This window comes from Siphateles boraxobius, unplaced genomic scaffold (genome assembly GCF_051911475.1).
Source record: "Siphateles boraxobius isolate OS27281-9 unplaced genomic scaffold, OSU_SipBor_1 20, whole genome shotgun sequence".
In the NCBI taxonomy this organism is placed as follows: Eukaryota; Metazoa; Chordata; class Actinopteri; order Cypriniformes; family Leuciscidae; genus Siphateles; species Siphateles boraxobius.
Genome location: NW_027508811.1, coordinates 13,559,850 through 13,583,985, shown reverse-complemented (window position 1 = coordinate 13,583,985; position 24,136 = coordinate 13,559,850). Strand labels below are relative to the sequence as shown.

At 37.8% G+C, this 24,136-nt stretch overlaps 1 protein-coding gene across 14 annotated transcripts in view; it reads left to right on the top strand.

Moving 5' to 3' along the window:
* rin2a (Ras and Rab interactor 2a) overlaps positions 1-23,012 on the top strand; it is a 34,723-nt gene extending 11,711 nt beyond the window's left edge. For 3 of the 14 annotated variants that reach the window (XM_077236962.1, XM_077236964.1, XM_077236963.1), the window contains exons 2-12: positions 2,098-2,196; positions 6,729-6,817; positions 8,059-8,257; positions 8,382-8,490; positions 10,075-10,147; positions 10,942-11,033; positions 14,046-15,332; positions 19,759-20,067; positions 20,178-20,309; positions 20,424-20,587; positions 21,183-23,012. In XM_077236962.1, the coding sequence (XP_077093077.1) occupies positions 2,137-2,196; positions 6,729-6,817; positions 8,059-8,257; positions 8,382-8,490; positions 10,075-10,147; positions 10,942-11,033; positions 14,046-15,332; positions 19,759-20,067; positions 20,178-20,309; positions 20,424-20,587; positions 21,183-21,500 (2,832 nt within the window). In that variant the 5' untranslated portion in view covers positions 2,098-2,136 and the 3' untranslated portion in view covers positions 21,501-23,012. Of the gene's footprint in view, positions 1-2,097; positions 2,197-2,748; positions 2,891-3,690; positions 3,752-6,728; positions 6,818-8,058; positions 8,258-8,381; positions 8,491-10,074; positions 10,148-10,941; positions 11,034-14,045; positions 15,333-19,758; positions 20,068-20,177; positions 20,310-20,423; positions 20,599-21,182 lie in introns of all 14 variants that reach the window. The other 11 variants (XM_077236965.1, XM_077236967.1, XM_077236972.1 and 8 more) reach the window with 7 other exon arrangements.
* The last annotated feature ends 1,124 nt before the right edge of the window (positions 23,013-24,136 follow it).

Sequence of the window (24,136 nt, the reverse complement as noted above, 5' to 3'; positions counted from 1 at the left end):
CTGGTACGCTTATCGTTATCTTTTTCTCAGAGTTTAGGCTACTCAGACAACAATTACTAAAAACACACACAAAAACAGATTTTGCACGGGCACTACACTAGTGTCTTAAAATTGTATTTTATTCCTGTAAAGGCAAAGCTGATGTTTCAGCATTACTCCAGTCTTCAGTATTACATGATCCTTCAAAAATCATCTAATATGCTGATTTGGTGCTTAAATAACATTTCTTTTTATTATCAATGTTAAAAACAGTTGTGCTGCTTACTATTTTTTGTGGAAACTGATATATTTGTTTCATGATTCTTTGATGAATAGAAAGTTGTTGTTTTTTTAAACTGCATTTATTTGAAATAGAAATCTTTAGTTACGAGGTAGAAATCTTTACGGTCACTTTTGATCAATTTAAGGCAGACTTGTTGAGTAAAATTAATTTATTAAATAAAATAATAATAATCTTACCCCAAACCTTTGATTGGTAGTGTTTACCATATAGCTTTAAGGAGGAGGATGAAAAAAACAGTTTTCATATTGCACTGCATTCTACAGTATGACTAAATTGTTTCCAAACTTTTGACTCTGACTGTACAGTATGTTGGCCTTGTGAAGAGTAATTTTCAGTGAGTAATCACTACATTCCAGGGGTTTTATTTTTGCACATGGAGCTGGTTTTGATTCTTATCTGTGCTGAGTCATGCATTTACAGCTGATAAAGTGCATTAGAAAGCTTTATGTTCCTCCTCCTGCACTCTTCCACCACCCTTTCTCATGGCTTGACCTTTGCCTTGGTTTTGTCTCCACCAGTCTCCCAGCTGATCCCTCTCCCTGTATTATGCCTGAAACTGTTTTGAAAACTTCTTTAGAAAAGTGGGTGAACAAAAGATTTAAACTCAGACTGTCATCTCTGTTTTCACTATTGCTGCATTCACTCTACCAACGACTTTGTCGCAGCATGTCGACAGTGGCTGGCAGTGAGGTCGCTGGTGAGTGTTCCCACTGCAGGTTGCCTTGTAACGTTCGAATGTCATTTGAACACAGATGTTACTCCATGTTGTAGACAACAAATCAGTTTTCTTGCTGCAACAAACATTTTGGAAGGAAAAGTCTAAATATAAATGGAATCAGTACATTAAATGCCTAATAATAAAGATGAATGAGAAACAGCGAGTCTTTGCCATCAAAGCTATTTATCTGCAGCAAAAGGGCAAATGCCAGTCTTTCTGGGATTGCAAAACCATTCAGGCTCGGAGTCAGCACAGTGGGTACCACCGTATGTACAACCGTTTATGACATATCATAAATTATAGGACCGTTGCTGACTGCTAAAATGAGCTTCTCCTTCATCTTGCCTCTGCACTGACGAGCGATGGATCACGTGCGCTCCACTAACTTACCTCCTATTGGTTGTCGCTCGCCAACAGTCGCTCTTCATTTGCATGAACTGATCTCAACTTTGTTGCGTCGCTGGACACGCCCCATCCAGTGACCTTTGTGGCCAGTGGCCAACGGTTGCTGTCGCTCGTGTCGCCGGAGATCACCCACTCTTCATTGAAATGAATGGGATCGTGTCGCTTTGTTGCTTGTAGTGTGAATGCAGCTTAACAGTAATTCCATGATCTCTATGCAAATGTGTAGTGCAATTTGTTATAGCTAGGTTATTAATTGATAAATTCATTACTTAAAAATATATACTTCAGAATCATAGAATTTAATTTATATTTATTATATCTTATTATTGATAGTACGAAAATAATGTGTTGAATTGACAGCCCTAGCTGTAACATAGATAGCATTGGCAATTATAAACTGCACATCCTTCTTGTTATAAGAAATCTAGGACAGGATGTGTTTGAGCTTGTGACTGTATAAAACAGTGTTAAAGTGTGTATGAAGGGTTTAGTTTAGGTTAATCCACAAAGCAGAAAATGAGGTGCAAGGGAAGAAGGTATTTGAAGTTTAGAGAGTGCATGAGGTGATTGTATGCCAGTCTCTTGCTCTACAAGTCTTGTATGCTCGTTTCTCTGACCTATCCATGTGGAATGGGTTGACATTTCCTTTTTCTGGGCTTCAAAATAAAGCATGTATGTCTGTGATCCACAGAAACCCAGCCCGACACAGAAGAGCTGCATACACTAAATCATGTCTGCAGAGATGATGATGCAGTCCTGCCTCATGGACCGGAGCAGCAGCTTTTTTAAGGTGAGGGGAGAGACACATCCCCACTGTCCTCTGAGCTTTGCCTTGTTTGTCTGTGTGTTTTGCCTGTCTGCATGTTCTGGATATGAATTTGCATGTACTGTATTTTATCATTACATGAGTTTCTCTAACTGAGCCTCCCTATATTAAAAAAACTGGTTTTGCTTTTTTTGTAATTTAGACCCAGTTTACAACCGTAGTTGGTTGCATAAACTGCTTTCTGGTCTTAAAAGTTTTTTCTCAAAGACTAGTCATAACTTTTAAGGTCTAATATGATTGTGTACATTTTTTTTAACCAACTGGTAGTTGGTAAGCCTAGTTCTTAAGAAACAGTCTTAACATAGTGGTTGTGTTTATGCACCGGCCCCTGGTATTAAAGCTATGTAAAACCTCCAATTACTCATTCCAAACCTGAATGACTTTTTGGTACAAAAATCTTTTTGTCTACACCATCAAAGTTAATGGGGTCTGAAATAATGTTGTTTTGGACCCCATTGACTTTCATTGTATGGACAAAAAATATAGATTTTTTAAATATGTTTTTATGTTCCACAGACGAAAGTCATACAGTTCTGGAATGACAAGTGTATGATGAGAAAATTGTCATTTTTGGATGAAAAGTTTTGGTTGAACAAATGATACTGCGGTGGCTGTTGCTGACTATTTGGTGTCTTGTGTCGCAAATCCAATGACGCTGGTAAGTGATGATTCTCTCTGACCAATCAGTGATCTGTAGTGTTTACACGTCACATTTTAGTATCGGTACGGCTCGCTTGGAACCTCAACTTAGGTAGTACAAAAAAAAGTACCAAATAGGCTACTGTACACACATAACCCCCAGCCGTATCGAGCCGTACCATGTAGTGGAAAAGCGCCTTTAGAAGGTTCCAAAATGTTTTGTGATCCAATCACTCAAACCTCATTCAGAGGTAGTCAGAAATGTATGTGACCACATGGTCTACAAATGAACGTCATGACAGAACAGCACTATTGTTTATATCTTCCACAGTAATGTATCAACCAGCAATAAATGACACTCTAAAAACCACCATCACTGGATAAGTTTGCTTTCTGTAAGTGTCCTACTTTAGAGCCAGACAGCACAGGTTAGTCAGGGCCTCTGGAGACCATGTGGAATGCTGTCCGTTCTCTCTGCCAGCACTAAAGCTGCCGAGCTTAAGAGGTTCTCCGAGGATGATAGATCCAGCTGTTATCTCTGCAAGCTATTCTTCCAACAAACATAAAGCCTTTTTGTGTGAATGTTTATGTAATTGTTTCAGGTGACCTTACTTATCCTCCAGCATGTGTTGTGATCATTTCATGCAGGAGGAAGTTGTAGTTGCAGTTGCAAGCTTTGTTATATTGTAAACAATTAGATGCAGCCAAAGGCAAATAAACCAGGCTTTCGCTCTGACACTAATTGGCCTCGACGAATGCATGATAAGATTATGAACGTCAGTGAACACAAATTTATATTCCTCCTTGTTTCCTTAACAGAAAACTGTCCTGTAACATCTCTTCCCTGTCATCAATTTAGATGATACATCAGTGGAATGTGGTGAGCGGATTGAATTTTACCTTCGTCATTAAAGGAATAGTTCAACGACAACAACAAAAAGAAAATTCTGTCATCATTTACACACTCTTTTGTCGTTCCAAATGTGTACGACTTTCTTGCTTTCTTGGAGCACAAAAGGTGAATTTTTTTAAAGAATATATGCCTGCCCTTTTTTTAAATGAAATATGGCATCGAATACTGTCATATGGCAAAAGACTTGAAATACAAGCTATATTGAGTACTTTTATGATGTTAGAGATGCCCAATATCAAAATTCTGGCAGATACTGATAAGTGAACAATTACGTTTGTGTTATTGTCAATAACCAATAAGTTTGGGGTCCACAATAAAACTTCAGATCATTAAACCACTGCTATATGATATAATTTACTTTAGTTTTTCATGGAAAAAAATGGCCAAGATGTTCCTCAAAATTTAAACTTTTGTGTTTCATGGAATAAACATGTTGGAATGACATGAGGGTGAGTAAAGGATCACTGAATGAGCGAACAATCTTTTTAATTGAATAACTCTGCTGCTGTCACTGAGTGTTTATATTTCGAACACTCCTTTCAGTGTTAGGACTGTGTTTGGCTGAAACAAGCGTGCTAGTAAAATGTCAGCACATAGTTTCCTAGAGACTTTCTTGGCTGCTTTGTATGCTATGAATGACTTTACCTCACGGCTGATTAAATAGAGGCACAGATGACTGCAGCATTTGGAAGAGCTCTTGATCTCACCAGTCTCCAGAACACCAGCCAGCACCTCACAGGCATCAGAGTTTCCTAACAAATGTCCAGCGGGTGAAATTGCACCTTTTCTTTCTGCTTCATCACCTATTTTAATGGCTCATCACTAAAGCTAAAGTCATTCTCTGCTTCTCGATGAATTTATCAACACAAGCTGAATGATTTTTACATCAGATCTCTCTCTCTCTCTCTCTCTCTCTCTCTCTCTCTCTCTCTCTCTCTCTCTCTCTCTCTCTCTCTCTCTCTCTCTCTGTCTCTCTGTCTTTCTCCATCTCAGCAGGATTGTGTCTGTTTGCTCTATTAAGTGTAAATGATAGGTAGTCCTATTGTCTTCTTTCTGGCTGACATTAGCTCAGAGGAATTGTCTGTGTTCTTGCAAATCTTTTTAAAACGTATCTTCTGTTTTCTCTCTCATTGCTGCTCATTGACATATGACTGGGGAAACCATATATATATATATATATATTTGTATATTTAAAAGAGTAAAATTAGTAATATTCAAAAATAAATTACAATTAAAATAAGTTTTCAAAGCTGAATTTTCAGCAGCCATTACTCCAGTCTTTAGTGTCTTCAGTACATTTTTTTCTTGATAAATGTATTTTCTTTGATAGGGATATTTTCATGATAATTTTGTCTTCGATAAATAGAAAGTTCAAAAGAACAGCATGTATTTTAAATAACAATGTAAAAGTCTTTACGGTCGCTTTTGATCAACTTATTTTACCCTCGCTAAATATATATTTCTTTAAAAAAAACTCTTACTAAAGCCAAACATTTGAGCAGTAGTGTACATGTACACACAATAATTCATATATTATTTTATGATTGTACTGTAGAATATCTTCGAAGACAAAAAACAAAGAGAGCGTTGGTCTTTACATTTGTAAATACTCTACTATTTAGGCCATGGTGACAAGTGTGTATAAACTTAAGCATGCCTGTTCCTGAGTGTTTTTAAGATGATAAGCTTTGTTTTTGGCTGTATTTCTTGTCTGTCTCAGATAATTGAGCCGTATTCAAGCCATTGCAGTGGACCCGTTTATTTTATGTTGGTTTGATCATTCTTGACCTTTCAAGTGTGTAGCCCATTCAGCAATAATCTACAGCAAGTAAGCACTTTGGTATCACTGAAGTACGTTTTACGTCTTTAGGGAGTGCTTTTCTTGGCTGTGAGCTGGTTGGTGTGTAATTGTGGTTTTCTAACTAAGTCTAAGATGAAGTTCGAGAAATACCTCATGACAAGGCTATAAGCGGAAAATGCTGGCTCAGATAAAAAAAAGAAAAGAAACACAACCGAAAGTGTGAATGGGTCTTTACTTGTCTGGTTCATGGTCGAGTCTTTACTGAAATCTTGACTGTCTCCTCACACGTATGAGTGTTAGTGTTAATGGGAATTTGTACAGGCTAAAAGAAGTTCAAGAAATGGAAACAAAAAATAAATAAATAAAAAAGGGAGAGAGAAAAAACAAATAACTGCCTGCCCCCTGGTGGCCATCAAGAGTAACTCAGATCTATGAAAAAATACAATGACAAATAGTAATAAACAGCAATTCCAAGAGGGTCCTCACACCATCGGTGCTCGGGCCCTAAATAGCTTTTCCAAGTGCACTTACCCTTACTGACCTAAAATCACTGTGCTTCATGTCTGATCTAAGCAGTTAGGTAGAGATCACCTTGCCTTGTACCACACAGAATAGATTTACATTTACATTTTTTTACATTTTTATTCATTTAGCTGACGCTTTTATCCAAAGCGACTTACAATTGCTATATTTCAGAGGTTGCACGCCTCTGGAGCAACTGGGGGTTAAGTGTCTTGCTCAGGGACACATTGGTGTCTCACAGTGGATTCGAACCCGGGTCTCTCACACCACAGGCATGTGTCTTATCCACTGCACCATCACCAGAATTTTGAAAGGAATAATCAAAGGAAACTGCTGACTGCTGTTCAGAGTGCTTCATTTTAGAAAAATGAAAGGAATAATGAAAGGAAAATTAACTGCACAGTTCTTTGATGTCTCTGTTTCTGAATTGGTCTCACTGTTAGTTGTTGAAAGGAAACGGATGCAGTTGCTGGTTTACTGGGAATCATTTCATGATGACTAATTCCAGACACAGCCACTTCCCATTCATAGAAAACATGCATGACACATGAGCACGTATTCAGAATGTCTTCAGATTTTCGGCTCTTCATGCTCATATGGTGTGCGTGTGTTTGATTACAGCTAATTGACACATTCTCCTCGGAGATCTCAGAGCTAAAGCAGGAGATGGTTCAGCCAGCCAGAGAGCCGGAGACAGAGATCTTACAGGGGTGAGTCCATCATTCATTACTGTCATCCTCCTCACTGGCATTAATGGGAGTTTTAGGGTACATTATTTGCTGTTTTCTTTTGTATTTGTGCTCAATTGTACAGTGGGATCCAAAGGTCTGGGGCCACATTGAAAACTTGGAAATTTAAAACGGTTGAAAATAAATAGTTGTGATAAAAACAAATGTTTACATAAAACAAAGGTTTTAGGATTTTGAAAACGCAACAAACTCATGCCACTGGATATTTTGAATAACAGACATCAGCTTTAAAATGTTTTGTCTCTTGCTGAGTCTTTTTGGACTGTGTAGATTTATTGTGTTTGTTTTTGTACTTCCTATGTTCTTCACCAGGTGGAGCATGTCTTATTTTTACACTATAGGACATGGTTTTGCAATACCACATTTCCATGAAATTAAAAGGAAGTGAATGGAACAAATAAATTCAGTTTCACAATCAGCTTTCAAAAATTTGGAACACAACTGAAGTGACAACCAAAACAAGCTTCTAATCTTTTTTTTCTTCATTTGGTATTGATATTTATTGATATTGCTATTATTTATAGAAAGAAAAATGTATGCATTATTTCTACTTACTGTTGTCTATATTTTTAATCAGCTAAGTCACAGACCACTTGAAACACTTTACAGCTTAAGAGACAAAGTCAGTATAACCTTTCTAAACCCACACTGACCTATCATACTGTTAAAAACAAAAGTCAGTTCTGCCATATGAAAACATTTGACAGCCACTGCTTCAATACAAGACCAAGTGTTGTTTTTATCATGTGATGTTAAAAAGGTTTCTCTCTCTATTTATAATGAAAGTTTTCAGAGTAAACCAAAGTTGTATGTTATTGTATGCATATCTTTTAGTCAACATTTAGTCTAATTAGCTTAGACTCACAGTCAGGCAGTTTTAAGATGGCAGAATTTTGTGGTTAGTAAGATTTTTTTAGTAACATAAATAAAATAAAATGTTACTGTTGAAGGGATCTGCCACCTGAAAACATTTGACAACCACTGCTTCAATCAAGTGTTTTTTTTAACCGTTGTTGTTGTGGAATATAAGTTTTCTCTCTCTCTCTCTCTCTCTCTCTCTCTCTCTCTCTCTCTCTCTCTCTCTCTCTCTCTCTCTCTCTCTCTCTCTCTCTCTCTCTCTCTCTCTCTCTCTCTCTCTCTCTCTCTCTCTCTCTCTCTCTCTCTCTCTCTCTCTCTCTCTCTCTCTCTGTATATATCTGTAGTCTGGAAGGAGAGGTGAGTGGTCTGTTCCTGCAGTCTTCTGCCTGCGCTGGTGCACCTGGAGTGAGGGATTCTGGGTATGACTCTCTACGCAGACGCATGAGCATCCTGGACAGATTGATGCAGACACACTCTGTATGGTTGCTGCTGTCACTCAGCGATGAGGAAGCCAGACGCATTCTGCAGCCGCAGCCGGCAGGGGTAAAGACACTGTCTGCGCAGATGCAGCAGCCAACTTGCTCAACAACAATAGGTTATTTTGCTATTTATTTTTTATTCACGTTCCTGTTTTTTCCTTTCATTTGTGTGTCTGTTTTTTACCTAGAGGTTTGTGGTGAGGAGGTGTTATAAATTGCAGAAAAAGGTGATTTCCCTGCGGATGGACAGTGACACGCTGATTGTTCGGGACTTTCCTGTTAAAGAGAGTCAGTATAGTAAGTACTATACCAAATTTCTTTCCATTTGCAGACCACTAATAGTGTGTGTGTATGTCACCTTTTTCAATTCCTCCTGACTGAAGTTTTTGGTGTGTTTTTTTATTTACCTTTCCACATCCTGTCTAATCTTAGTAATAAACTACAGTAAATTAGTAATAAACTACAGATGTTTGTTTAATCGAGAATTTTAAAGTGCCCCAATTATGAAATTTTAAAGGTTCCTAATTATGTTTTGGAGTCTTGTACAATAGGTTTACATGCATCCAAGGTAAAAAATAAATAAACTGTCTTATATAGATTGCACATCACATAATTTCTCAAAGAGTCTGAAAAAGTTTTGTTCAAAGATTTTTTCTCCAAACCCCTCCTTTCCACAAGCCTACTCTGCTCTGATTTTGTCATATGGCCCAGCCTGTTGTGATTGGTCTACTGCTTACAGTGCATGTCGGAAATGAAACGTTCATTACCATATCTGAATCTCAGTTTTGGAGGCTTCCTCAGCACGATTGCAATGTTTTTTTTACGTATTAATTCCAGTGTGAGTCCACATCCTTTTGAAGTGCATGCAAAGTGGATTCCCAGCGCTGAAAATACCGTCTTTCTTGGCATGTTGACAACACAAACCAAACTACACGAACTATCAACAATTACAGTGTTTGAGGGCGGGTCAAAGTAGAACTTGTTTGCGGGCAGACAATGAAGACCATAGGCTGGCATTATGCAAATTTGTTACATAGGTACGTAACAGGAAATGAGAATGGAATTGCGGATGACTTGTTTCAGCAGTTCAGGATCGGTTCTTTCTTTTAAGAGACAACTACTTTATTTGTCATGCACTTTGATCTTTAAAACTTTGTAGACCTTACGTTCACAAACAGCTATATTCATACACACTGCATGAAAGGTAATTTTTGAAAAGCATAATAGGGCACTTTAACTTCATTTATAAATCGTGTTATTCTGTCAAACACACAGGGTGATAAGAGTGCTGTGGTACTGAATGTTAGTCCAATATATGTGTATTGTGTATTGTGATCTGAACAGCATTCACTATCATTAAAAATGTTTGGGTCAGTATGATTTTTTTTACAAGAAATGTAATATTTTATTTTATATATATATATATATATATATATATATATATATATATATATATATATATATATATATTCATATATATATATATATATATATATATATATATATATATATATATATTCATATATGCATAATATTAAATTGATCAAAAGTGACAGAAAAGACTTTTACCTAATTACAAAAGATTTCTGTTTCAAATAAATACCTTTTTTCCAGGATTTTTCCGTTCAAAATAATTATCACAGTTTTCACAAAAATATGAAGTGTATAATCAGCTTATTAGAATGGTTTCACTCTCTGCCTTTGTCTGTCAGTCTCTGCACATACAGTAAGTGGGTCAGATCCTGTGCAGCTTGTGTAAAGGAAGTTTAAATGTACAAATTTGGCTCTGTTTACTTTTCCCTTTGAGAGAGGCTGTTAGGTCATTCCACTTTTTCCAATAGCAAGTCCAGTGTAACCTTCTGTGGTGTGTCTTTATTACAGCTTTTTCCCTGGAGGGCTCAGGGATCAGCTTTGCAGACCTCTTCCGACTGGTGGCATTCTGCTGTATCAGCAGGTTAGATGATCCCATTCTGAAAGCAAATGAAACTGCTACAAAAACTGCTTTTGTTTCCAGGATAATTCACTGGTCTATTTTATATTAAAAAAATGGAGGACCTTTATGTTTTGTTGGTGTATACATTATTCATTTATCAGAATTCTTGGGTCTTCCATAAGAAATTCTAAACAGGTTTCTACTAAAACTAGATATAGTAATGATTACCCAAGAATACAGACTCAACCTTACACAGCAATATTAGCTCAACCGATGGCATGAGTTTAGGGTGGGACTATCTGTTGGAATTGGCCAATGGAAAGGAAAGGTGTTGTTATTTTTGTAATGCATGGAAATTATACCCTGCACCTTTAAGAACATCTCCTGAAGTTCTGAGAATAAATTAAAAAGTTTGTGGTAAAGTAAAACCAGATGATGCTAATTCAATTGCATTCAAGTGCAACACAGATAATAGCAGGAAGGAAGAATCTGACTGGAAACATGGCCTCTTTTTGCTTGAAAGAACAGAATGTAGTCAAAGTTAGTTTGTTTTAACCTGTTTACATACCACCCATGTGAACTTTGTAATGAAGAGGCTTGCTAGACTTAACAAATCCAAGCTAGGTCTGTGCCAATGCCATGCAGAAAAGTCAGTGGATTAACACACACCTCTTTCTCCCTCACCTACTCATTCTTTCTTTCAGTCTCTCCACGAGTGCAGACAACAACTCTCAGCACGTTTAGTTTTTAGTATTTGTCATCAGTCTTTTGAAGAATGTTTGTAATGATTCTCAACATTCATTTGTGCTCTTTAGGGACGTTCTGCCCTTCACCCTGAAGCTCCCCGAGGCCATCGCAGCTGCAAAGACCCTCACAGATCTGGAGGAAGTGGCTCAGTTCGGAAGAGGTGAATTTTCTTCTCTGTGCATGAATGTTTTACTGAGCCTAACTGCTGACTGTTGGGTTTCAGCGTTACTCAGACAGCATAACTGCTCCTCTAATGACCATCAGCTTTTTTTGTGTTTATTATATGTCTGTGTGTTTGGGTTTAATGCTGTGTGTAGTTCTTTAATGTGTACTTTACCTAATGCAGATGTTGGCATTCCATCTTCAATTCAGGTCAAAGTTTTAATACTGTAATCAGTGTAGCAAAGTTTAATCGTTGATGAGCACTCAGCAGTTTTTCATGGTTAAAATAAAGCGTTTAGCTAAGCATTTCATTTACAAGTAACCACCAACTCTACATACAGACAAAATATACAGCATATATATAGAGAAGGGGAGCACATTAAAATATGATAAACTGATACTTATTTTCATGTTATAGCCAATAACCAATTGATACCGATTATTAAAATTATTTACTGTTATACTGTCTAAATACATAAACAAACATTAAAATCAGTCATTTTAAATTCTACAAGTGAATTTATGCATCACAACATAATAATGTGCATTAAAATGCATATTAGTTTTGACATTTATTAAGATTAAATTTATCAGTGTTATTAAATTATTAGTGTTTTTAAAAATTAACTTTAAGTGAGCGTTGGATGAAATTAAAGGAAATCTAAATGTAAAAAGGTAGGATATTCACAATTAAAAATCCAATATACGCTAATATCCATGGCGGCACCAACCATGTGGTGTCCATATATTGTGCATCCCTAATATACAGTATTGGAGTGACCAATTATGGAAAAATAAAAAGGCAGCCAATTCAACAGAATGCTGTATGATCTTTCCATCTGTATTGTTTTTAAGTCTTAAAGCCCTAAACCTGCAGGCTGTATGAACATGGTAGATTCTGTAGTACAACAACATCTAGCATAGTGAAGAACTAGAACGTCAGTCGGATATATCCTGGAGTATTGACAATACAGGTGTTACTGTGCCAGCAAACATACGACAGCATTCGACACGTGGCATTTTACTAAAAGCTCATGCGGACAACATATACGCGGATGATAAGACTTTGGCTACGTGAAATTGACCACAGATGTGTTTGACGCTAGTAAATGTCTCTGTCGAACAGAGATCTGCCTGTTTGCTTTGTTTCTGATTAATGTTGTAACGTTATACTTTAATTGACGTATGTGATGTGTACGACATTCCTCTAGTAAGACGTATAAAAACTAAATTGTTATGGGTTTTGTTTGATTAGCAGAAATTATGAGGTATATTACAAAAGAAAATGATCCTGCAACTTTATGTTGTACCTTAAATGATTACATTGTTTGATTTGAGCCAAAAGCATTTTTTTTATCTTAATCTGAATATGAAATCAGTAAATGACTTGTTTTGGGTCATGTTTTCATATAAGAGTTTAAGAGCATTAAGATCATATTTTAGTTTTGTGAAATGGAATACTTTCCTCAGGCAGTCTGAATGGGATGGGTGAGACAGCGAGTTTTGGCAGGTTATGCCACCTGTAATAATATGGTTAGGCAGTAATGAAGGCTGAAATGGCCATGCAGAGTTAAGCTGACAGCAGTAATGGGTGTGGTAACTCAAACTAAGATCATTTACAAGAGAAACTCCACCAAGACAAAATTCCAGCGTCTCATTGACTGCCGATTATGATCAGAAAACTGTGGGGGTGAGCTGAGTATAACAAGAGAAGCATTAAGAAAGAGAGCAGAAAGAGCAAAAGAAACAAAGGCAACACAACGTAATTTAGCATTTTAAGTTTGTTTACAGAGAGTGAGGCAAAGAAGAGACAGAAAAGATCAAATAAAAGAACAATTGTGTACACAGGTAAAGGTTTCCAGTCATTCCATGCCTGTACAGGTGCCACTTCAATAGAACTGATCTGAGTGACGCAAACACTTCCCGCTCTTATCTCAGATGTTATCAGTTTGGAGATGACTGATGAAGAAAAACAATCTGATTTCCTGTCAATCCTTTATTTCTTTTCTGGCTTTCAGGCAATTTAGTATTATTATTATTATTATTATTATTATTATTATTATTTAATAAAAATTAAGTACATGGGAAACATATCTCTAAATATGTTATTTACCTCAATTTATTGGTAAATTAATCAGCACATTATTCTTAAGTACAACATTTTCCCCTTTTGTTTAGGTATAGGTATAGTCGATACTTATAGTGTTGATTACCTAAAACTGAAACTTAATCAAAGTGCAAAGTGTCTGTTTACTGAATAACCAAACCAAAATTAAGAAAAGTCATTCTTGTATTGCATTAAATGAAAACGTTTGAAGGGGCGGCCTTTAGTATGAACGAGTGAGTAATATGAGAGGAGGAACTGAGAGCTGGATTGTCTGTGCTCCTCCCACCTTCTCATCAGCATGCATGATCTCACCATTCACTGTGTGTGTATCAGCACTACTCTACCACTCACAACTCAGACAGCAGAGTCACTGCATGGACTGTAGACGTGTAACGTTTTCTGCTCACACTATTTACATACAGACTGAAGAGAAGACTTAATTATTAGATGTAGCGTAAGTTTAATTATCCTTTTCTTGTCTCATTGTTTTTAGATTTTGTTGATTGTTCACTTCAATGTTTTTTTCATTAGTTTCTCTCATGGAATTTTGTGGTTTTGTGTTTGCGCCCACTCGATTATGTCATTGTGTTCTGAATGCCAGTGCTTGGATTTGTAGGATAACCCTTTCAGAAGCATTATCTGAAGTGTATGTTAATGTTCTTGAGCATTTTTGTTAATCACTTGATATTGTGCTCAATATTTAGAATTTTCTGAAATTTCTCTTTTATTTGTTTTTTCTTCTGTAATTACGTTAAAAGAATATGATTCAGCTGTCAAATAGGTACAGTAAATGCCTCTTATTTCATCAAATTCAGAGAATGAGCTTTTCTTGATCTTCCCTTTATCCAAATTTATTGAATTTTTTTTATTCAAGTGGAGCCTCATTGTGTTATCTTTCTGCAGGTTTCTGGGACTCTGAACTGTGCAATAAGAAGAAGTCTTCTGAGTCTGGGGAGACTGTTTGTGACAGTCAAAATCTAAAACAGTTGGGCATTAATTTCTCCCTAAGAGTCCCGGGCATCCCATTTACTCGGACCCCTTCTGAACTTGAATACAGTCAATCCAACGGAGCACTGTGCTTCATCAATCCCCTCTTCCTGCAGACACACCAACCTAATCCTTCACCCAAAAAGCAAGAAACATCCCCGGGTAACGCAAGTGGCTCTCAGCACCACCACAGTGCTCTGCATAGAATAGATCGCAGCATCTTCTGCCGTACAAGCAGCACACAAATCAAACCACACACAAGTGTGACTAGATCCAAGAGTGAGAGATCCCCACCACCTCGACCCCCACCTCCTTGCTTTGCCTCCGGCAAACCAGCAGTTCTCCGTAAACAGAAGACCATGCCTGAGACGGTTTGTTGGATCAAAACGCCTCAGGAAAAGAGCAGCCTGCTGGGGAGGTTGGGATCATCCTTTAGTTCCTTATCTCCCTCATCCTCCCCACCCAAAAAGTTCAGTAAGCCCATCCTGGTGCCCTCATCTCGCAGTAAGAATTCCTCCGGTCTGCTTGACGCAGACGGCCTCCGCTGCCACATGGCCCTGGATGACCAGACCATTGAGGAAGCCGTGTCTTGGAGCCTGGCCAAGCTTTCTTCATGCAACTCCACCACCCTGGAGAACTGCAGCCCCACAGATGAGCGCTGCTCCACAGGACGAGAGCGTCTGAGCGACATCAGCATCTCCACCTCGTCCTCAGATTCTCTCGACTTCACCCACAGCTTCTCGCTGCCTATGGAGGCCAGTCCCTCCAGAACTGAACGTCCCACTGGCGACAGCAGCCTGGAGGAGGAAGAAGAGGAAGAAGACGACGGCATCAACTTGGAGAGCGACCAGGAGGTGCTACCACCCTTCAAGTCAAAAAAGCGGAACGGCGCTGGTACATTCGTGCTGCCGCGTGCACTGAGAGGACATTTGCGCAAAATGAGTGGCGTTCTCAATTCTCTGATGACGCCTGAGAGGAGAGCCATTCGGAAGATAGTTGAGCAGTCCAGGGATAAAGGGACTTACTTTGGCTGCCTGGTGCAGGACTATGTGAGCTTTTTGCAGGAGAATGGCGGCAGCCACGCATCAGGCTTGGACCTGCTGCAGACTCTCAGGCAGTTCATGACTCAGATGAAGTCCTACCTGCTGCAGAGCTCGGAGCTTGATCCACCTATTGAGTCCCTTATCCCCGAGGATCAAATTGGTAAGGCTTCCTTCCTTCAATACTAAAGGGAAGATTTTGCAAAAGTGTGCATTGACAAAGCGGGGTGCTATGTGGTCTCGAATTGACACTCTGCAGTCTCTTAGAAATTCACAAGCATGCAGTGGCCATCGCAAGACCACAAATACACATCATATGTCCCATTTGGAGCTGGGCCAATTTTCAGCACTAAACACACTAAATTGACACTCCTCTGCAGTATTAAGGCACTTAATGATCTTGTAAATTTTAATTAACTTACTCTCAATGCAGAGGATTAGAGGAAATAATATTTGCTCTGACATCTGGTAAACTGTCTTTGTAGTAGAGGTTAATATACAGTGATAAGAGCTGTGTAGCATAGGCTTACCAACATATTCCTGAATTGATATTCATATAGATTCCTTAGTGAACTATTAGGAATAATCTGCTGTGCATCAGAATGTTGGTTATTTTTAAGGGTTTATAGGATCCAAAAGTGACATTGACAATGATCCAATGCTATTTTGTGGTTAACAAAAATTGAATGAGAGTCTCAAAGGCTGAGAATGTCTTGGCGGACTGTTTATGATCTGAATCTTCTTGTAAAATGAGGCACCAGTCTGTCTCCATTGGCACTGATTTACAAGGAACCTATGGTCCACCGCTCACAGCACAACAAATAGGACCTTTTAGCTAGAATTTTAAGTGTACAAATAAAATACTATATTTTAAATTCCAGAGCAGCAGGTCATAATATTAAACCCGTAATAATTTCACTTTGCTGTGTGTGGAGAATTCTGTAGCTGGGAAGAGGGCACGTGTTTAGAATGTTTTATTTTGAATACTGTCAGGTTACAGTTCTTTTACCCTCAAAGACCCATTGTAGCAAAATTACTCACAAATGTTTCACAACAAGAAATTTGGCAGGGAAATATTTACTGTTTGAATGTCATAGTATGCACAATATGTAATATTACACAACATGTTTACTGCGTATTGACATCATTGCACCATTGCAAACTGTTTTGGATAATATATATGCAACACTTAGAAGAAATAGAAAGTGTGATATATACAGTACACAATAATTTCTTTAAATATTTTAAAAACCTGTTTAAACATGAGACATTGTTTTCATATAAAATCATGATTTTTATCACCAGTGCCTTTCTAAAAACATGTTTTTGGGTGTACAGTATGAATGCTTGGGTCTCTCAGGGTTAAACCTGTGAGCGTGTGTTCATAAGGCAAAGCTCTCATGTCTGTTCATCTCAGCCTGGAGGCGTTTTACTCCACGTGAACGGCACACACAAGGGACATTGAGCTGAGATATACTCTGGCATACTCTTGTGTGGGCAGAGAACCATTAGTATGGCTTTTGTATAACTGGCCACACGCCTTTAACTGTCTGCGACATAATATAATTTATACAATGCAATAATATATTTTATACAATGACACACTAGCTGCAAAAGCCTAACAGATCAACATGCTGAAGTAGTTTAGTTATCACAAATTTGGTTGAGGTTAATTTTGATAAATTCCAAAGTATTAATGAGGATTTTCAGCTCAGCCGGGTTTTGTTTTGGTTCTTCAGGAAATTTGCATCATCCATCGCCCTGAGCGTCCTCCTCCTCGTCTCTCTCTTATGGGTTGTAAACAAATTCTTGCTGTGCTATGTGTTTTAAGGAATAAATCACTTTCCAGATGTTCCCAGAATGGACCTCAGCCAAACAAGCCAGTGTCTCCGATATATCTCTACTATGATCCGGCGTAACCCCTCCTGCTTGTTGATTCAGGCATCAAGTATGTGGGTGTTAGGCAAGAATGTAGAGAAAAGGGCTCTTGTTCAGAGCTCCTAACCTGATGCTGCTGCCTTTGTGAACTGGCAGATTTTGTTGTATTCGTGTTGTGTTTAAACAAGCACAATAAGGGCCATAGCTATGAGATCATGCTGCCATAGAAAGCAATCCTTTTCTGCGACTTAACAAAGCAATAAGAACAAGCTTGAATGCACAGTTAATGACATTTGACAGATAATGTCACCCTTTTTCCCCCCGAAGTCTGTTTTTAAGTCCGTGTTCCAGCTCAGCTCTCATAACTCACTTTTGAGTCATAACAGGGTTAAGACACTGTTTTATCGAGATGTGTCTGGAAAGACTTATTGTTTCTACTTCAGGCCCAAGGATTTTTTGTTGTTGTTGTGCCTTTGCTCTATTCTGAGTACTTACCTTATACCTTAAAAACACGTCTGAGACGATAGATTTAGTTTAGAGTTATCATTAATTTTCCTGAAAGACTTTGTTTATTTGGAGGGGTCAATAAACTATGAAGGGGAATTTTATTTGGTCTGTTTGTCTGGTATACCGGTAATTTGTGTGTGCCTTTTGTTCTGTGCTGTGACGTACTTTGCGGCCTTGTCTCTTAACTTTAGCGCTAGCGTGTGCTTGTTGCGTGGGAAGCATCAGTGGATTCAGTTCTCCTGTCACTGTGGCTTCATTTTCCAGACTGCAGTGCAGACATGGAGTGAGAGAGAGACAGAGAGAGCGCCATGTATGAGAGACACTGAGGAGAATAGGAGATTGTTTGAGGGGATGTTTATAAGCTTTGGAAGATAGCCTTTCAAGTAGAGGTGGCCTTGACGAATGAGTGTTTCTGATCTGAGACGCATTCCTGTAAACATTCCTGTTTCCATCACTGCTGTGGTTTCCTGTTGACCTGATGTGCAGTGAAATCCTAGCCAAATATTAAAGGCCCAAATCACAAGAATTTGCTAAATAATAAAGGCAGTACACATAACATTATATAGTATGTAATATGTAGCCTACCCCTCCCAGTCCCCTCGCTTTAACCGTGTCTGCGGTTGTTCCACAGAATAAAACTCTTAAGTGGAACTACAAACCAGTTCAGTTCCTCTAAATATTTGGCTCTGTGCCACCCTCACGCCTTCATTAGCAGAGCTCTTTGCATTTCTCACAAAAGTGACAGGAGCGGGGCTTGTTTGCTGAGCTGTCTGCTCTCTCCTGGGACAGATGACCATGTAAACACATTTCCAACTGCTGATTCTGTTTAAGCATTCAGTTGTGTCAGAGTTTAAGTCAGACCTCTAAAACACCCTGATGTAAGGCACAATAATCTGGCTATTTATTATTTGTGTTTCTGATACATCAATTCTTGTGAATGGAGTGACTGAGTGTGAGTATATGTAGCCTTGGCTAGTGAAGAAAAGGAAGTCGTAATTTCCGCTTGGCGATTGTTGTGGACACTTGTAGATAGCATTTGACCCGATTGTTTCCACTGACTACAAACAGCTTTGTTTTTACATTTTGCATTGATGCCATATGGAATACATTTGGAAAAAAAAGGTTTAGTTTACTTTATTTCCATTTTTTTTTTTGACAAGTTGTTACGGTCACTAGCAGTTGAGTCACGCTGCTACATGTTTTAGACGTTTACTGACAAGTGAAGTGTAACCTCTCATGTAAACCTTTCATGGATATAATGCACTGTTTTCCTAGAAAACATTATACTATTTACAGTATATTAACTTAAAAACTTATTCATATATAATTTGTTTTACACAAACTTACAATTTACATTTGTAATAGACCCAAAAAATGAAAAGGAAGCACACAAATGGTATTAGTTTGTGTTCACTACTATAAATACATAAAATAAAAAAAGCGTATGCAGTGCCACAAAAGCATGCTTGTTGTCACCAATTATGATGGTGTTTCTTTGACTCAGTGGTCTAGTGTGCTGACAGAAGCAGCACTGTCAGCATTTTCCAAAGCCTGATTAAACATTACATTCTGTTCTTTAGATCAGATGATTTTAGTTACGCATACACTCCCCTACAGTTTATAGATGATTTTACAATTTAGGTATGGTCTTCAAGGCCTGCTTGCACAATCGAAGTTACAAGACACAACTTGTTGTCATATGTGAGCAATACCAGAGACTGTTGAGCTGTCGGAGACATTTTGTACTTGTTTTGGAACAAGAGTTTTGGAAAAGTAGGTGTAAAAATACTGCGAGCAGGTATTCCCCTATAAAGGAGGAAATGGAACGATGAGCCACGTCGGATATCCCAGTCAATATACTCATGGTCACAGTCATTTCAGCCACAAATAGGCTTGTCCACAAATAGTCTTGTCCAAAAAAAAAAAATGTTGAGATTTTATCTATGTTCCAATGTTTTTTTTCTGTTTCTTTGACTTCTATAGTTATGACGGAGCGCACCAAAACAAATTCCAAAACATATGTGGTGTTTTGGCCATATACTATATATATATAGTAATTTGAATAAGAAACTTGAACAGAATTTCTGAGATTAAATTAACAGGGTTTTAACTGCATCTAGCTTTGTCCTATTACCCATTTTTATACAACTGTTCTATGTAACTATTTCAATATAATTATCAAATATCTACGTCTTCCTCCATAGATCAGGTAATGGAGAAAGCCATGCACAAGTGTGTGCTGAAGCCCCTGAAGCCTGTGATAGAGGCGACTCTGCAGGACTTCCAGGTGAGCAGCGGGACTTGGCAGCAGCTGAAGGAGAATCTGGTTTCGGCCAAAGCCAAGCAGCCCCAGGAGATGGGCGTGGATGGTGCTCTTCCCCCTGACCATGTGGCCATAGAGAAGATTCGCCACAAGTTCCACAACATGTGCAAGATGTACTCGCCAGAGAAAAAAGTGTCTCTGCTTCTCAGTGTGTGCAAGCTTATCTACACCATAATGGAGAGCAACTCAGGTACATTAGTGTGATGTAGTTGTGTGAATCCATGTATGTGGTTGTCCACAGAATGCTTATAATACTTCTGAGTAGACTCATGATTTCAATCTTTGTTGTAATAATGGCAGGGAGGATGTATGGGGCAGATGACTTCCTGCCCATGCTGACATATGTGATGGCCCAGTGTGACATGCCACAGCTGGATGCTGAAATACAGTACATGATGGAGTTACTGGACCCATCACTCCTTCATGGAGAAGGTACATTAGACCCCAAAGTGTGTGTTGGCTACAGCGGTAACTACTCAAGTTATTGCATAATTTTGTCGGGCATCAAACTTTTTTAATGTTCCAATATTTCTTATCTGATTTTAGGAGGCTATTACCTGACCAGTGCATATGGGGCAATGTCTCTCATCAAGAACTTCCAGGAGGACCAGGCAGCACGTGTGCTGAGCTCTGAGACCCGGAACACACTGCACCAGTGGCACCGCAGACGCACAACCCAGCGTTCCACACCATCTGTGGATGATTTCCAGGTAAATCCCTGGTAAAGTTCTTATCTATTCTTCCTTAAAACAATATAGATTTAAGAACATAAGTATATTATTTGCAATGATAATAATACCAATAAATAATAATGTGTGTGTACTGTGTATAATTATTTTGTACCATACACACACATGCATGTATATATTTAAGAAAAATGTGTTATTTATATATAAAATATTATATACAGCATATACATGCAAATATTTCTTAAATATATACATGCATGTGTGTGTATTTATATATACAAAATAATTATACACAGTATACACACATATATTATGTAAACTCAAACTTTTATTTTTTATGCGATTTATCACAATTAATCGTTCCACAGCCCTATTACTTTGAATAATCAAGAAATTATCATAAATGTAGCAAAGTTTTGTGATTATTAAATGCAGAAAATACTATTTGCAATAATAATAATAATAGCAATGAACTCTGTGCAGTAATAATAATAACAATATTTTATATTATTATGATAACTTTTTATGGGATTTATTATTATTTATAATTATGGGAGTAAAGTGCTTGATATATATTGGCATATACCTCTAAATTTCTTCTTGTCTATATATTTAGAACTACTTGCGGGTGGCACTGCAAGATGCAAGCAATGGCTGCACAGCCAAAACCCTTCAGGTCCATCCTTACGCCACAACAGAGGATGTGTGTCAGATATGCTCGGACAAGTTTAAAGTGTCGGACCCAGAGAACTACGCCCTTTTCCTCTTGACAGATGAAACCACACAGCAGTTGGCCCCGGACACTCATCCACAGAGGATCAAGGCCGAACTACATAGCCGCCCACAGCCGCAACTGTTCTTCTTTGTGTACCGCCAGATTCAAAACCTCACTGTCCCTTTAGACCAGCTCAATGAAAACACTTTGTCCAACTGAGAGCGCAAACCTGAATTCAATCAGGTCCTCTCGAAACTCCTTCTCAGCCCCATTTATTCATCTCCTTCCTTAGGAACACTGCTAACGTCTGCACTGTTTTGAAAAAAGCTGGAGGGAAGCGGAAAATGTGCTTAGGGGGAAATAGGGAAGGAAGGATGTGTCTGACAGATGCAGCGTTTTTTATGCTCTGTCTTCACTATTTTCAAAACGTTTTGGGAAGTTGCACGCGACCATCACGAGAGAATATATGTATCCAAACTGCAAATGTTACAGTATGGCTGTTTATTTCTTCATGAATGCCCAATACACATTGTGTAAGCTTTACACATTCCACATTGAATGCACTCCAGGACTGTGCCAGGTTTGTACATACTATAGCTCTCCTGTCTCCTATTTTACGCTCTGCTGAGAGACTAGCATTTTTTCGTGTGACTGCTCTCCCTGCAGAATGAGAGAGCTGTTCAGTGCATTGAGGTGAAGACTTTCAGCAAGTTCCTCAGCATTTGTTCAGTAACATGGACATCTCAGTCCCTAAGGCCACTGTGGACACTTGTTTTCTAATGTAAAATTGATTCATGATATTTTTTTGCAGTTGCTGGTAAACTGCATTCTTTTATATATATATGATTTATTGTTAAAGTTTTGCATGTATCTCTGTGATAAGACCAATTAAAGAACCAGGCATTGTTGCCAGTGATGTTTTATCATATTGCTTTTGTATGAATTATGATTATTATGGTTTGTTAAAGTCATCGGTAGTAATGGAGATGGTAGAAATGGTGAGGTTTAGTTCTAAAATACTGTACTACTACTGACAAGCTAAATATTTAGGGCTTGTGGTAATCTGGATCTCTGTTGCAGTGATATTGGTTCTGATTTACAGGTTTTTAAGAACTGACAAAGGGCTTTTGGCAAGTAGAACTAATGGAAAGATCTATGTAAAGTAAGAAATAATAAGGGGGAAAATGACATGGAGTTTTAAAGCAGGTTCAGAGACATTGGTAGAAATGATCAGCAATGAGAAATGATTTATATGTCACTGTAAAGTGTATCAGGGAATACCAGGAAGGATGAGTCACATAGAGGAGAATAGTTCTTTAACATTCATATCTATACTCATAACCTTTTAACTGCAATAACTTACCAAGTATGTTCTATTAATGTACTTTACATTTGCATGTTTTGATGTAAACTCGGGGCATTGGTTTTTTTAAGAGACAGGGGTGCTGAAATTCTCTAATCCCATGTAACGATGATATAGAAACACTATTCTCATCTGAAACACAAACTACATGTTTCAAGTCTTGAAATGTATTTTAACAAGATATTTGAAGTCTGATAAGTGTATACATATTTATATGCAATCTGTGCTGGAATTTTTCACAGATTTGAAATTCAGAAATATTGTGTATTCATTTGGAGAAAAGCTCATCCTCATTCTTTAGTCAGTTCTTCATATTTGCCTTTTTTTAAATGTACTCTTTTGCACAAAATAAATTGATGTTGAACGTGTATCGTCTCTGTCATCTTTTATTACAAGCTCCCACAAGTCTTTGTCTATTCTACGTTAGAGGGTGGTTGTGTACCCTGCAGTTCCTTCCTTGGAAAAGGTAAATACTTTCCGCATTTATGATTCCAAGTAAATTGAAATCATTAGAAGGCCCATCTGATTGTTTTCTCACTACGTGAGGATCATTCAGGGTGCGTGTGTGAGAGAGACAGAACGATTATGTCAGTTTCTTGTATATAAAGTGGTTTCCATATTTCAAAGCAGCTTTACAGAAAAGAAATTGCTGAAATTACACTTTGTAATAATTTTAGACACTGCATGTATTATTGGCTGATTGACAGAAAATGTAAAATTTCACATCGAAAAATTGATTTAAAACAAAAGCAACTATCCCTTTTAAAACATAATCACTGTAAAATGATGATCTTAAAAGAGAACTGAACCCTGCTGATTTAGACTAGATTTTGATTTTCATAAAGGGATAGTTTACCCAAAAATGAAAATTCTGCCATCATTTACAGACAGTTGACGGTAGCCATTGACTTCCATAGTATTTTTCCTACTATGGAAGTCAATAGGTGCCGGCGTCAACTGTCTGGTTTACCACCATTCTTCAAAGTACCTTCTGTTGTGTTCAACAGAAGAAAGAAACTTGTACAGGTTTGGAACAACTTGAGCATGAGTAAATGATGACAGAATTATCATTTTTGAGTGAACTATCCCTTTAAAGCATGGACTGCTGTAATACTTTTGCTCCTCTTAGTGGATAATTATTTCAATATTATATAAAGAACACAAACTAGAATAAACAGAAAAACTTTTTGTTGATGGATCTTTGAAAAACAGCCTGTCATTGACTGAACAGTCACATTAAGAAAATATTTACAAGGAAAAAAAAAGATTTCGTCAAACTTTAGACTCAAGAAAAAAAAATACTATTATTATAATTTTAATTATTTGAAGCAACACTATGTCGTTTTTGCGGTTTTTGCTCTCGGGGTCCCCCTACAGTTGGGAAACGTCTTCTACTACTGTCGTACAGGGTTTCTGGAGGTATCTTCAAATTAAATGTAATGCCTTTTAATGCCATTTTTAATTTTTTTAATGCCATACACGATCCATGACT